Genomic DNA, 13,578 nt, shown 5'->3' with positions numbered 1-13,578 from the left:
CGTACCTCGCATAGTACAATCCAGGTACTCGTTTCTGCAAGGTTTGCAACCAAGCCTTCAAACAGGCAGGGTGTAGTTTAATGATGAAATCCCTTACAACTGTTAAGTTTATAATTTGCTATTACCTGGTATCATATTTATTACTTTAGAATGTAAAAACCACCTTTCCCACATCACCCCGTTCAAACCTTTCGTAGTATTCCTTTGCTTCATCAATTGACGGCCTGGCGTCTATAAAATCACCAAAATCTCCTTTTACCTGTTCAAATACCTCTAAAGCATCTCCAAACAATGACCAGCCATTGCATCTGCCAAAGCTGACAGTAACACACTTCGCGTAAGCCTCCAAACCATTAAATGGAAGTGGCTCGTGACCCATTCCAACTGAACTGATAAAGCCACCCTTCTTACACTGTCAAACGCAGTCCTCATGGACAGTTGTGCACCCACAATCTCCAAGATCGCATCGAATCCCAAGCCACCGGTGCCTGTCTCGATAAGTTTTTGTAATTTGTCTGTTTCGGTCTTGAAGTTGACGGTGTCATGTGCCCCGAGCTTTTTGGCATGCTCCAAACGTTCAGGAATGCCATCTACTACCACGACATACTTGAAGCCAAAATGCTTCAATATTCTGACTGAACAAAGACCGACTGGTCCTGCCCCAATTTGGAGAATCGTGATATCCTTAGTCTTGAAGCTGGAAAGATGATCCATAACTTTTTTGATGCCAAAGTAGCCCGTCACAAAGATGTCTGCCATGAGTACGTAGACAGAGTCGTCGTCCGAGCTCTGGGGTTTCTTGTGCAAAGTGGACTTTGCGTATGGAACGAGAACATACTCGGCTTGGCCGCCTTCCAATCCAATCTTTCCAAATGTGTTTGTCTTGTCACAGGTTCCCGAGTACCCATTCTGACAGTACCAGCATTCCCCACACTGAATTGTGAAGCAAGAGATGACATCGTCTCCAACAGCGAAGGCCGAGTCGTCAATTGCGTCACCCTTCTCGACGACAGTGGCCACAAATTCGTGACCCATGGTCGTGTTCTCCTTCAGTGGGATATGTCCTCGGTAATAGTGGAGATCAGATCCACAAAGTGCCGAGTACTTTACCTTAACGACTGCATCGGTGGGGAAGTAATATGAGGAATTGGCTTCTCGACGGTCTCGACAAGGTATGGCTTCTTAAAAACAGCCGCTTTCATGATAATTGTGGGGTGGTGTTAAGGAAAAGCTGATCCGCAGGATATATATCTTTTTCACGCTTATCCCCGGCATAGTAGAGCCGGTGCATTTAGCGCATTCGAGATGCTGCCTTCCTAATCGGGTAACGGACCTCGTTCTATCAATCCTCATACGATCAACTCACCACCGTTGTGCCATAGTATTTTGCCCACTCCGAATATGATTTTAGACACGCTTTCGAATCTGAATATGATTTGCATGATGAAGTAGAAGAGAACATTAAACGAAATCATTTGTCCCGCAAAACCGTATGTGAGATACAAAAGCACAACCAAAAATGTCAAAACTGGTGATGGCAAGCTCTCAAAAATTGGGAAATGGAGAGCTATGACATCACTGAACCTAAAAATTAAGGAGTTTTTATCGATGTAGCAGAACTCCAGGTCCCCGTCTTGATCCTTCACGCATTGTAATCTCACTGTGCTGGAGACCATGTCGTAAAGGATCTTGGTCCACAAGCTCCAATCTAGCACGTTCCCGTTAGCCAGTTGTAGGTTTTTGAGCCAGTCTGAAGTACTGCCGCGCGGATGTAGAACATCTGCGCTGTCTCTAAAGATGTAAGTCTCGATATCGACGAAAAAGTTGGTCGAGAATGTCACCATCGAGCCATAGATGAACACCCACTGTAGGATATCTCGAAGCCACTGGAATACTGCAATACCATATACAAAAAGCCTGCTTAGTCTTACAGCCCCTGCTGCTATGGCTATGACCAATCTCATACTTGATCTCACTATGTCAGCAGGTCTATGACGTCTCCAGAGAAGTCCATAGTTGACTTTAGGGAGAGGGAAGAACCCAAAGAGCCAATATAGTTTGAATATCCGCTCATTTCGCTGCTGTTGGAACATTCGGACGAAATCGGCCGTGGTTCTAAGATTGTGCAATCTAGCCATCCTGCGGAGCTCCGCTCGCTGCGATCGGGTAAAGACATCCATTAAATCAATGTCCAAATCCCTGAAGATGTCGAAGTTATCTATGTCTTCGTCAGAATCTGACTCCATTTTGTATTATGATAAATGAATAGACTGTGGAACCGTTGAGGTTGAAACAGGCATGCGAATCAGAACAAGGTGGGCACTGCATACATGATAAGCAGATAGGCACCTCCTTCCAAAAAATGCTAGAATTAGACACAAGAATATATTTATGTAAAGTGCATGAGGCTAGAGTGATATATTTAATCGATATCTTGAAATCCAGCTCAATTTCGTCAAAGAGTAGCCGTGATGGTCTTGCTTAGTTCGATTAGGAGCAGATTTCTCATTTTAGAGCTTCAACTTCTTGGAGGCTCAATTTGTTCAACTCTCTTGAAGATTTGAAGACAGAATATGTCGACCGTTCAATTTGACGCTATCGGCTTTTAGGGTGTTCTTGTCTGTGAATCGGATCTTCATGCGGGTAGTACAGCAAAATGCCGGACGCATTTCATTTCTGGGGTAACCCCTTGAGCTTGAAATTGATGGGTGTTTCCACGATTTTTCAAATCTGCTCAATTTTTGCTCTTCTTTTTGGAAGGTAACTACACCTTTCATTTTGACGGCTTATTTTCTATCGAAGCGTTGATTAGCAGAAAGAACAGTGATATGAATATTCAAATGGTCGATATTCTTTGAAGATTTTGATGTTGCATCAGAGTATTCATTGTGTATACAAAAGTGAAGATCCTTGGAGAACTTACAGATTTGTCCATTGAGAATTTGGTTAACATTTCGTGACTATTGGTCTGAATCGTTCCACATTATGAATTTCTATTTCGATGAACAGCTATTATACTACATAAGATAATATGGAGACTTAGGAAACTATTATCTGTGAACAACAGAACATTTTCCTCATATTTCCAGACTAAGGGCGTACCCTGACCATTCAAGGACTTCTGCTGTCCAATCTGGGGTACTGCCGTTGATCTGGGTGTACGCTGCTGCCCAAGCGTTAACGAGCTCTTTGCTTAAAGCAAATTGCTCTTCAACAGCAAACTGCAGAAGCTTGATTTGTGACTTCAATTCTGGACTGACGAAAATACCGCCTTCCTGGTTAAATTCTGCTCTGCTCGGTAAGTATTCGCCAGCCAAGTAGAGGACAGGGTGCTCACCATCACTCTGATGCTCCAATACCAGGGGGCTTAAAAATGTAACGTCAGTTTGGTCAAAATTTAGCCCATCGGGGTTATCTTCGACTGCTTCGTGAATGCTCTCGACAAACATTTGCATTTGGTAAAGCGCTTCCATTTGGTTCTCGAAATGTGGCCAGTCCGAAAGGTCTGCGCCTGAAAACATTATTTCTGGGCCGTAGGCCATTTTGCTGCCTGACTCCAAATTTAATGCCTGAAGATCCACCACTGTCTGCGGTCTCTTGAGGCTCGTTCCTTCCGTGTTGTCCTGATGCAGAGTACTAGCTCTGGATTGCACGCTAGTAATGTAGTTTGGTGCTTTTAGAGCCGAACTCTCAGATTTAGGCCGCCTTTTGAGCTTGACTCTTGACCAGGAGCTCGATTGTTTTGTTACTGGAAGTCTCCGTATTGCCGGGGCAAAATTAGCTGTGAACGATGCTCTGTGTCTCGCATGGAGAAACAACCAAAGAGCCCTGGCATGGATACCGCCTGACAAACATAGAGCCCATACTGCTCTATCATATAAACGGTACAATTGTGGATCATCCAACGGATGGCATGCCGCTGCTATGATATACAGCCTTGCAGCCAAAGAGCAGTCTCTGGCGCTGTACGCCCTAGCCTTGATCGATTCACCAGAGAGAAGCGTAATTTTTCTTTCTGAAGCCTCAAAAGCCGCCATATGCCTCCGAAGGTGACCACAGCACAGAAAGTACTGGGACTTCCTCATGGGTTGCAACAAAGACTGGTTCATGACCTCTTTGTTCAAGAGCAGGTTTTCCTCGCCTAATTGCCTCTCTGACCAGGCCAACGAGCACTGGAAGAATTCACTTGCGGCGCTGTCTCTCGATCTTGGTCTTCTCATCCTCCATGTTTCGGTCTCGTCATCATGGAGCTCTGCTTCTGGGTTTGCGAGTCTAGTATAGATGCGCTCAATTGTAGAAACATCCAGCACCACGCCTCTCTCGAGACAATTGGTGATGAACATGGCCATAGTGAGGATATCTCTGGTGGTCAAAGCTCTGATGCCGTCCGGAAAGATGAAACGGCGGGCCTCGTCGGCGACTGCAAAATACCGACTAGTCCAGTCAAAGGCAGCGACATAGTCTCCCTGGAGAAAATTGGAGATTGCCGTTGCCGCCCGAAACGAGGCCATTCTGGCCAACTCCAAAAGCCCCTGACCTCTAGGCAGCTCATTGCTGGACCCTTGGACCAACTTGTCCATGAGGGTCTTGTTTCTGGAGAACTGGGCTGAAATCGCCAGCGTCACCTCGTGCCAGGGCCCAAACTCGTCTACAGCTTCGAGGACCGAGCTGGGATCGGTGCCTATAAATTTCAAATGTGTCCCGTTGGCCCAATCTCGTTTCACGGCGGCTGCAAAACTCGTAGGCGCTATCATGCCGCCAGCCTCCTCGTACTGTACCACCTGTTGATGCAAAGAAAGGGCCCTGGAGGGCCCAAAGAGGAAGCCGTCTAGGCAGGGCACAAAGACTAGAGCGTCGTGCTGCAAGATGCCCATTTCGACCTCGTGAGCAAACGCCGGGTTTCTTTGGCCGTTTTCCTCGAGACACCGGTACAATGCGTACAAGTAGAGCTTGCGGTCCAGAACCAGGGCGGAGGAGTCTGCCAACTGGACAAGGTGGTGCACTGCTCCGTTGGATCTGCCTAGAAACGCAAGAGAAGAGGCTAAGGCAATGTTGGCTTGGGGGGTTAGTGAAGCAGGGGAGGAGTTCAAGAAGACAATGAGCACACGGTTGTGGTTGTGGGCGGCGTGGTGGAGCAAGATCTCTGCCGAGGGAGATGCTGCTGGCGGGGGTTCCAGAACTACGGATTGGGCCGAGTTGGGCCTGATTTGCAGGTGTGTGGCCATGGAAAAGAGAATGGTTGCAAAAATCCCCAGGCACAAAAAAACAAGGCTCAAGGGTGCGTGCGCAGGGTTGCAAAGAGAATAGTGCCCCACAGCACAAAGAGGCTTCTGGGGCGGACTTCGATCTCGCAGGGCTCATATCGGGCGAGGTGCTTCGATTATGGTCTGTGGGGATCGTAATTGAGAGATAAGGTTTGGCTGGAGACTCAGACCACTTACGAGGCCCGCTTAGGCACAAAGCCACGGCCACAAGCGCCTGCAAGCCCCCCGTAGTGAAGGCGATCGCTCTGGAGCATTGTCATTTCAGTTGACCAGTTCGACCAATCCAGAGGTTTTTTGCATCATCTGACGAATCACTTGTGGGCCCATGATCTGGATTCGCAGCCATGCGAGCCGCTGCAGTCGACACACGAGGATCTGGATCAGGCAGGGTGCGATGGGAGGGTGCGAGGTGATGGAAGATGGAGCGAGATGCGCGAGGGTTCCAGGCGAGGATTAGGCGGGAGCAGTGGGCCGGCCACAGCGAAACGGGGTTCTGAAGAGATGGGGTGGTGGGACGTGTGGAGAGGAATAAAGAGGAAAAAGGGCTAAATTGCAAATTGTTTGGTGTTGTGCTTTTTAGCGCCTCGTGTCAAATGACGTTTTTTGTCTCTAAAGTTGCTCAGATCCAGGCAGATTCAGGCAGATTCAGGCAGTGCTGCCCACATTGCTCGCGACGCGGTGTGGCTAGGGACCAAGAGCAAGGAAGCAGCAGCCGCAGGGAGGACCGAAATGGAGACCCCCAAGAGTTGGGCCGCCCAAAAAGGGAAGCGAAAAAAAAGGCAAGCATGGAAGCCAAGTACAATGAGATGAAGGAATGAAAAAATCTTGGACAAACCAGAAATGGCACAATGCCCAAAACGACAACCCCCAGTCCCCTTTAGCACAAAAAAAAAAAAAAAGAAAAACCCCAATGCACCGTCTTTGTCTGTGCCTCAATTTGTCTGCTTGTCTTGCTGCGAAGTCGCACTTTGTCACCCTGCTTCCGCCCAGTTGGGAATAATTACTTCGCGCGTCGCCCCCTGTACCCTCGCCGCCCCATATATATACCCCGGTACCGCCGGTGCGCCCGCTGCTTCCGGAACGACTTTTTCAACTCAATCTCCAACTTGGTTTCGTCTGTCGTGATGCTTAACAAGAAAACGTTGACGTTGAAAACGTCCAAGACGCTCGACGACGCGCCGTTGACCCCGGTCGACCAGACCTTGAGAACGCCCTTGGATCCACCTAACAACCACCAGGCCTCCTACTTCAACTTGTACAACCACCCGCAATACGCCGAGCTGGACGACCTCTTGACAGACGTGGACGAGCCCGCAGGCCGCTCCTTGAAAAACTACCTGCTCACCTTCACCCCGGTCTTTGACCAGCTCGTGCTCGCCATCTACCTGGACATCTTGCTGCTCCCGACCACCACGCCCTTTCTGGGGTCGGTCCCTCCCCTGGGACTCGTCTCCAAAGTCGCCCACGAAACCATGATCCTGCTTCTCCGCAACGCCTCCGACCAGCCTGTTTACGATACCCAGAGCGTCCTCTCCCCGGACTTTCTCAAGAACCACGCCTACCAACCCATCATCTTGCAACTCATCCGCAAGCGCTTCCTAGACTTGTGTGCCGCTCAGAAACAGCCCCAGCTGCTCTCGGCATGCACATCTGTTCTGGTGCCGGCTCCCAACAACGTCTACGCCGCCAGGGGCGGCCAGCTGTCCATCCTGAACTTGCTGTTGAACGAGCAAAACGTCAACTCGTACCTGCAGCAGCAGCCCACCCTGGCAGCCCAGGCGGCCGCCTTGAGCCGTCTGCGCCTGTCATCGCTTAATTTGCGCAAGCACTCCCTCACACGAAACAACTCCTACAACGGCTCCAACTGGTTGCACGTGGGTAACCTTCTGAACATCCGTCCAAACGCCAACTTGGGCATGCACGCCGACCAGAACGCGTCCACGGATTCGCTTCAACTGATGCATGACTTTGTCCCTAGAGCATTTATCCAGAGAAATAACCTGAGCCTGGCTCTGCTGGGCCAGCCTCAACTACAACCAGCCCCTGGCGGCTTTAACGCCATGATGCTAGACTACCAAACGCCGCCCAGCTCGTCGAAAAGCTCCTTCTCGCTGGGCAGCACGCCAAACAACTCGTACGGATCCTATGGCGGCAATTTCCAACCCACCCCCGGCTCCGCTGGCTCGGGCTCCGAAATGGACGAAACAGACCTGGAACCCCTGCGTTCCCGCTCGTCCAGCCGTGGTAACGGCATCAACGGTTCTTTCCCAAGACCTCTCACGATTAATACTGATACCTGCAACTTCCTCCAAAACATGAACATGCATATCCCTGGTGGATACTCGGGCCAGAACTACTTTGGTGCTGGTGAGGCGCTCAACTCGCCTTTTCTCTCAGCAACTACGCCTTCCGAAGAATCTGGCTACTTTGGCCATCCCCTGTCAAACGGAATTGGAAGCACGCTGCCCAGCACTGGTGGCTTACGCGGCGGTCCCTTGATTCCAGGGAGTCCCGTGAAGGAGCCCGCCATGGCCAATGGCAACAACAAGATCAACTTGCCTGGGCAGTTCAGTCTAAGTGAAAAGAAACGCGACTCGTTGAAGATGAAGAGGGGCATTCACTGAAAAATGAATCCTGTACATTTAAAAATCGTTATAGATGTGTATTACATGTAAGATTATAACTCACCGAATATGTGTAGAAGCAGATAGAGACGCGTTTTTTCAAAGCATACTTCTGTCAGTTGTCTCTTTTTCCATTCTTTTTTCTTTTTGAAGATCATGTCGTCATTTTTTTGATCTTCAAAAGAGGCTTTGAATCGAAAGGTGATTTGTGATTTCTCACGCGACGCATTGCTCGTACGGCCCCATATGTGAGACGTGTTTTTGAGTTTCTAAATTTGTTGCGAAATGGAACCATTTTGTGAATAATACAAATACGAAGTAAAAATAGCAATTATGCAAAAATGTCCTGACAGATTTATTAAGAAGTTGAGTATGGGCAGCTTTAAACGAAACAGGATTTTTATCAGATGTTATGTATTACATTACACTATCTGATGGCGGACCGAAGTGCAGTGTGCTGAATGTACGATCGGCTGCTTACAAGAGCTTTTAGGGCACTTCGGAATGTAGTTCATGTGAAGAAGTAAAGAGCAACAGCAAAAATAAGGGGCATATCGAGCAAAGCCGATTCGGGGATTTTCTATGATCTTCGGATACACCGGTGAAGGTGATGCACTAACAGGCACAAATCCACACACCCCGACTCAACCTATCAGCTGCAACTTACAGTAACCAACTGTTGCCTAACAGCATCCAATTAAGCATTTTTAAATGTTCATTTGAACTCTAAAACGTATCTTCACTGAGATGCCCTCTCACCAAATACTCGCTCTCGCATTGACAGCTTTTCACCTTACGTCACTCCACGTCAACGATCACCAACGCGTCAGTCTCCAAGAATCCATAGAAACTCAGCACTTCCAAAAATCACCTTTAACTGTATTCAAAAAAGTAGACATCCAATCACAGTTCATCTCTCCGAATTTCCTCTCCCTGGATCCACAAAGCTACATACCCCTGCACCGGCCATACATCGCACCGCTTATTCAGCTTACCAGACTATCACCAAATCGCTCATATTGTCGCTGGATCACAACAACAGCCAATGTGGCATGGGCAGAACCTTCACTTTTCGGGTACCACGCCGTACACCCAAACGACCCCAGGCGCTAGTCACCTCTGACAGAGCATCCACACTTCCGTTGTTGTTTGAGATACGCAATGATGTTGGACTGTCAGTTCCTGAGGCCCCAAGCCCAAATGTGTACAGAGTGTTGGAAAAATTTAAGAGACCACCATCGCTGCTCCTCTATATCCCCGAAAATCTCGAGCCAAACCCGTTTACCTACTACACCACAGAGAACGCTGCAGACCCAACCATAGTTGCATTCCCACGTCTTCTGGTGACCAAACTTCTATCCTATGCATGGTGTGAGCTCGAGTTGTTTTACCGTATCTACTCTGGGCTGCAGAAAAAGGAAGTCACTGTCCGTTTGGCCGAGGGCTCTGAATATCACGATAGGCTTGAGAACGAAGAGCACGAGAGGGCCGATATGAGCTCAGCAGTTGATCAATTGACCCAGATTGCAGCCAAACATTCGCCTGAAGAGGCTATGCACTTGGGCAGGAACCAAGGGCTGGCTGAATGGGCCAAGTCCGTCACGGAACACAGCATCAAGAGAGGGATCTCATTGGCACAGACTCGGCACGCTCGAGAAATCGACGTGCATTCCTTTATTGATTTTGAAACTAACAGACCCGTCGAACGGATAGAAGATTTGCATAAAGGAGTGCTTGTCAGGGGTATCGCCGATATAGTACAGTTTGAACGAAAGGGTCGTGGCGAAAGGAAAAATGACACCCACACGGCCGAACTTCCAGATGTGACTGCCGAGATCGATGAAATATCATTGATGGCGCCAATATGGGATCTAAATAAAGCCATTTCTGAGCTCAAGGAGGAGGTTCAGAAGTCTCGTGATGACTACTACATCCAGGTGAGGGACGTTAAAACCAGAGGCGTGAAATCTCTCCCCAAACAAGAGCTGCAGCTCAAAGCAGCAAAAGATCAATGCATGTACTATACTCGATTCTTTCTCGGTTTCACCAAAGACATTCGATTCACTTATGAGAGTTACCGAGAGAGCGCTAGAAGGCGTGAAATTGACATTGATGCCGAAATTGGCGAAGCTCACGCAGTCATTCTCTTATTAGAGAAGTTTGAGGCGCTAGCAATGGACTATGTTCGCCTAGCTCAAGGGCAACCTTTAGGATTTACCTCCCACGACGAGATCATGAGCGAGATCTACGAAGATCGGGACGAGGGCAACAAGGACTATGACCTCTCCAACTTTATTTCAGAAAAAGACTTTAAAGAGATCTTGGAGAACATTTACGGTGACACCCTCGCCGTCAAAAGCATTGACATATCCGTACTTTTCAAACCCTGGAAGTACCCGCTCACGCCTCGGTACTTCATAGCTCGGGCATCCCAAATTCATGACATCTTCAATGGTTACGATGCATCAACCGTGGCTGTGGATTACCATCACAGTAAACTGGGCACGGTCATTGGCTCCAAGGTCTACCCCTACACCGTCAAGGCCAACAACGAGGCTTTAGAAGAAGCGGTGAACTTCTGGACTGGTAGGCGGCCGCCACGAGAGGCTGACCTGAGGTGGAAATGCAACAACTGTGAGTTCAACAGCCATTGTCCAGCCATCAACAAGCCATTCAAGGAGTCAATCGGAGCGCTTATCTACCACGATCTACTAGACTGAGTCTACAGCAGTAAAAATGTAGGATGCTATCAAAGGTGGGACCACACTGTCTATGGCACCGCCTCTGCAAGCTTCCAACTCGATATCTGGGATTCGTTTACCACGTATACCTAGAAACGTCATACAAATGGAGATAAAGTCCCAATTATCGAGAAAAAGAAAGCGATGAGTGAAGAAAAAAAAGTGTGTGTCGCGCCTGCACAGGGTTAGCCGGACCTGGATCAGGCAGGGCATATGCCCAATGGTTCGGAAAAATGCAAAGATTAGGAGGGCAGATTATCTTGATTGGTTTGAAGCAAACATGGAAATCAAAAGCGCATCTTAAGTTAAGAAAACGCAGCCGCTGCAAAATACTAGGGGTAGCCGCCGACATCCGATTGGCGACACTGTGTTGCATCTGGAAGCAGGAGCTTGTTTCCACATACCTCGAGGTAACGGAAAAGCGGATCCCGTGCATGCCGGTGCCATAGATCAGAATGCCTTGAGCGGCCGCCTTAACAAGAATTGATTTGTATCTATGGGAAGCGGCAAAAGTGTGGGGGCAGAACAAGCTTTGCTTGGCGAGAAGGCCAGGGTAAAAATACTACAATTCGAATACCCAAAACGTGCCAATCCTGAGGAAGTTCGTGTCGTGGTTGCGAATCTGGGCTGCGAAAACCGAGTTCGGTGAGTTCGGGTGCGCAACGCTGTAAAAACAAGTGGTCACTGGTGCAACCCCAGATTCGGCCAAGCTGCCTGAGGCAGGACATCGAACACCAATGCAAATGCAAAGTCAATTCCGGGGTAAACCTAATCTGAGGAAGGCATTGAAATTCGCTAACTACGAGTGGCTAATTGATTTCATTGGGTTCTTGTAAGTTGAGCTGGACGAATCATTGGAGGCTTGCGTGGGTGGGCCTGTGATTTTGCGGGTGCCCTCCTGCACCACACCGCGCCCACAGCCAGAGCGTGGGGCCTTTCTCATTCGCCAACTCCGAAATCTGGGGTCACTAAGAAACCCCCACCGGAAGACAAACGGGTGGGGCTCGGAAGAATTAGGGAACGGGGCGGTGGGAGAAAGGAAGTAAATGAACTGTGGAGATATCCGCGTTTAAGTATTTTTGCTTCGTGACGGCTCTGGACTGATTCGGCCCGTCACCTCAGGCCGGTGTCGTCTGTCCGAGGATATTCTTCAGGCAACGATGCAAGGTGCGTTTTTATTGGTTGCAACAGAGTGTCCTATTCGAAGCGGCCGCGCCCGTGTGCAGGATCCAAGCGGGTTTACGTAACCTAGGTGCGTTTTTCATACTTGCCGCTTCTTCATCCACACTCAGATATATAAGAGCTCACCTGTCCCTGGGCATTCTCCGGCATTTCTTATATTTTTTTTTTCCACAACAATCAATCATGTCTCTCCGTTCCTTCCAACGCTCCGCTTTGAAGAGAGCTTTGCAAACCAGAACCTATGCTTCTGAGCCAGTATGTGATCTCCCTCTTGCTATCCCATTTATGTTGAATTCCCGTTACTAACACCCCCAGACTTTGAAGGCTCGTTTCTCTGAGCTTTTGCCTGAGAAGGTTGAAGAGGTCAAGCAATTGAAAAAAGAGCACGGCAAAACCGTATGTACCCGTTTTATCCTCGGCGTGCGGCATCGGATGTTTAGCACCGGTGTTGCATCCGACTATTCCTATCTTTCATGCTCTTCTTACTAACACGCAGGTTATTGGTGAAGTCCTTTTGGAGCAGGCATACGGTGGTATGCGTGGTATCAAGGGTCTTGTCTGGGAGGGCTCTGTTTTGGACCCAATTGAGGGTATCCGTTTCAGAGGTAGGACCATCCCTGACATCCAGAAGGAGTTGCCAAAGGCTCCAGGTGGATCCGAGCCTTTGCCTGAGGCTTTGTTCTGGTTGTTGTTGACCGGTGAGGTCCCAACCGAGGCCCAGACCAAGGCTCTCTCTGAGGAGTTGGCTGCTAGATCCGCTTTGCCAAAGCACGTCGAGGAGTTGATCGACAGATCTCCTTCCCACTTGCACCCAATGGCCCAGTTCTCCATTGCCGTCACTGCTTTGGAGTCTGAGTCTCAGTTCGCTAAGGCTTACGCCAAGGGTGTTCCAAAGTCTGAGTACTGGAAGTACACCTACGAAGACTCTATCGAGTTGTTGGCTAAGTTGCCAAACATCGCCGCCAGAATTTACAGAAACGTCTTCCACGACGGTAAGTTGGCCGGTGAGGTTTCCAAGGACTTGGACTACGGTGCCAACTTGTCCAACTTGCTCGGTTTCGGCAACAACGCTGATTTCGTTGAGTTGATGAGATTGTACTTGACCATCCACTCTGACCACGAGGGTGGTAACGTCTCTGCTCACACCACCCACTTGGTTGGTTCCGCTTTGTCTTCCCCATTCTTGTCTCTCTCCGCCGGTTTGTCCGGTTTGGCTGGTCCTTTGCACGGCAGAGCCAACCAGGAGGTCTTGGAGTGGTTGTTCAAGTTGAAGGCTGACTTGAAGGGCGACATCTCCAAGGAGGCTATTGAGAAGTACTTGTGGGACACCCTTAACTCTGGCAGAGTCGTTCCAGGTTACGGTCACGCTGTCTTGAGAAAGACCGACCCTCGTTACACTGCCCAGAGAGAGTTTGCCTTGAAGCACATGCCAGACTACGACTTGTTCAAGTTGGTGTCTAACATCTACGAGGTTGCTCCAGGTGTCTTGACCAAGCACGGTAAGACCAAGAACCCATGGCCAAATGTGGACTCTCACTCCGGTGTCTTGTTGCAGTACTACGGTTTGACTGAGGAGTCCTTCTACACTGTCTTGTTCGGTGTCTCCAGAGCTTTCGGTGTCTTGCCTCAGTTGATCATCGACCGTGGTCTTGGTGCCCCAATTGAAAGACCAAAGTCCTTCTCCACCGAAAAGTACATTGAGTTGGCGAAGAACATTGGCAAGAACTAAACGCGCTGATGTGATGTTTCCGTGAAAATAGTTTCTTC

The 13,578-nt window shown here is 49.0% G+C and overlaps 6 protein-coding genes across 6 annotated transcripts; 3 read left to right on the top strand and 3 right to left on the bottom strand. All coding sequences in view use genetic code 12, as the record gives it.

Moving 5' to 3' along the window:
• Nucleotides 1–273: 273 nt before the first annotated feature.
• Nucleotides 274–1,035, bottom strand: CXQ87_000476 (uncharacterized protein; the record flags this gene model as incomplete). Its single annotated transcript, XM_025479053.1, has 1 exon — nt 274–1,035. One exon carries the CDS (start codon nt 1,033–1,035, stop codon nt 274–276), a length of 762 nt encoding a protein of 253 aa, XP_025338526.1.
• A 314-nt stretch (nt 1,036–1,349) lies between these two features.
• On the bottom strand, nt 1,350–2,246 carry CXQ87_000475 (uncharacterized protein; the record flags this gene model as incomplete). Its single annotated transcript, XM_025479052.1, has 1 exon — nt 1,350–2,246. One exon carries the CDS (start codon nt 2,244–2,246, stop codon nt 1,350–1,352), a length of 897 nt encoding a protein of 298 aa, XP_025338525.1.
• An 831-nt stretch (nt 2,247–3,077) lies between these two features.
• CXQ87_000474 (uncharacterized protein) lies at nt 3,078–5,225 on the bottom strand (the record flags this gene model as incomplete). The annotated part of the gene is made up of 1 exon (XM_025479051.1): nt 3,078–5,225. One exon carries the CDS (start codon nt 5,223–5,225, stop codon nt 3,078–3,080), a length of 2,148 nt encoding a protein of 715 aa, XP_025338524.1.
• Nucleotides 5,226–6,388: 1,163 nt separating this feature from the next.
• On the top strand, nt 6,389–7,888 carry CXQ87_000473 (uncharacterized protein; the record flags this gene model as incomplete). The annotated part of the gene is made up of 1 exon (XM_025479050.1): nt 6,389–7,888. The coding sequence occupies one exon, from the start codon at nt 6,389–6,391 to the stop codon at nt 7,886–7,888; it is 1,500 nt and encodes a 499-aa protein (XP_025338523.1).
• A 1,052-nt stretch (nt 7,889–8,940) lies between these two features.
• On the top strand, nt 8,941–10,608 carry DEM1 (Dem1p; the record flags this gene model as incomplete). The annotated part of the gene is made up of 1 exon (XM_025479049.1): nt 8,941–10,608. One exon carries the CDS (start codon nt 8,941–8,943, stop codon nt 10,606–10,608), a length of 1,668 nt encoding a protein of 555 aa, XP_025338522.1.
• Nucleotides 10,609–11,994: 1,386 nt separating this feature from the next.
• On the top strand, nt 11,995–13,540 carry CIT1 (citrate (Si)-synthase; the record flags this gene model as incomplete). The annotated part of the gene is made up of 3 exons (XM_025479048.1): nt 11,995–12,066; nt 12,127–12,207; nt 12,308–13,540. 3 exons carry the CDS (start codon nt 11,995–11,997, stop codon nt 13,538–13,540), a joined length of 1,386 nt encoding a protein of 461 aa, XP_025338521.1.
• Nucleotides 13,541–13,578: the final 38 nt, after the last annotated feature.

This window comes from Candidozyma duobushaemuli (assembly GCF_002926085.2).
Source record: "Candidozyma duobushaemuli strain B09383 chromosome Unknown A_B09383, whole genome shotgun sequence".
NCBI lineage: Eukaryota > Fungi > Ascomycota > Pichiomycetes > Serinales > Metschnikowiaceae > Candidozyma > Candidozyma duobushaemuli.
This window is presented reverse-complemented; position numbering and strand designations above follow the sequence as displayed.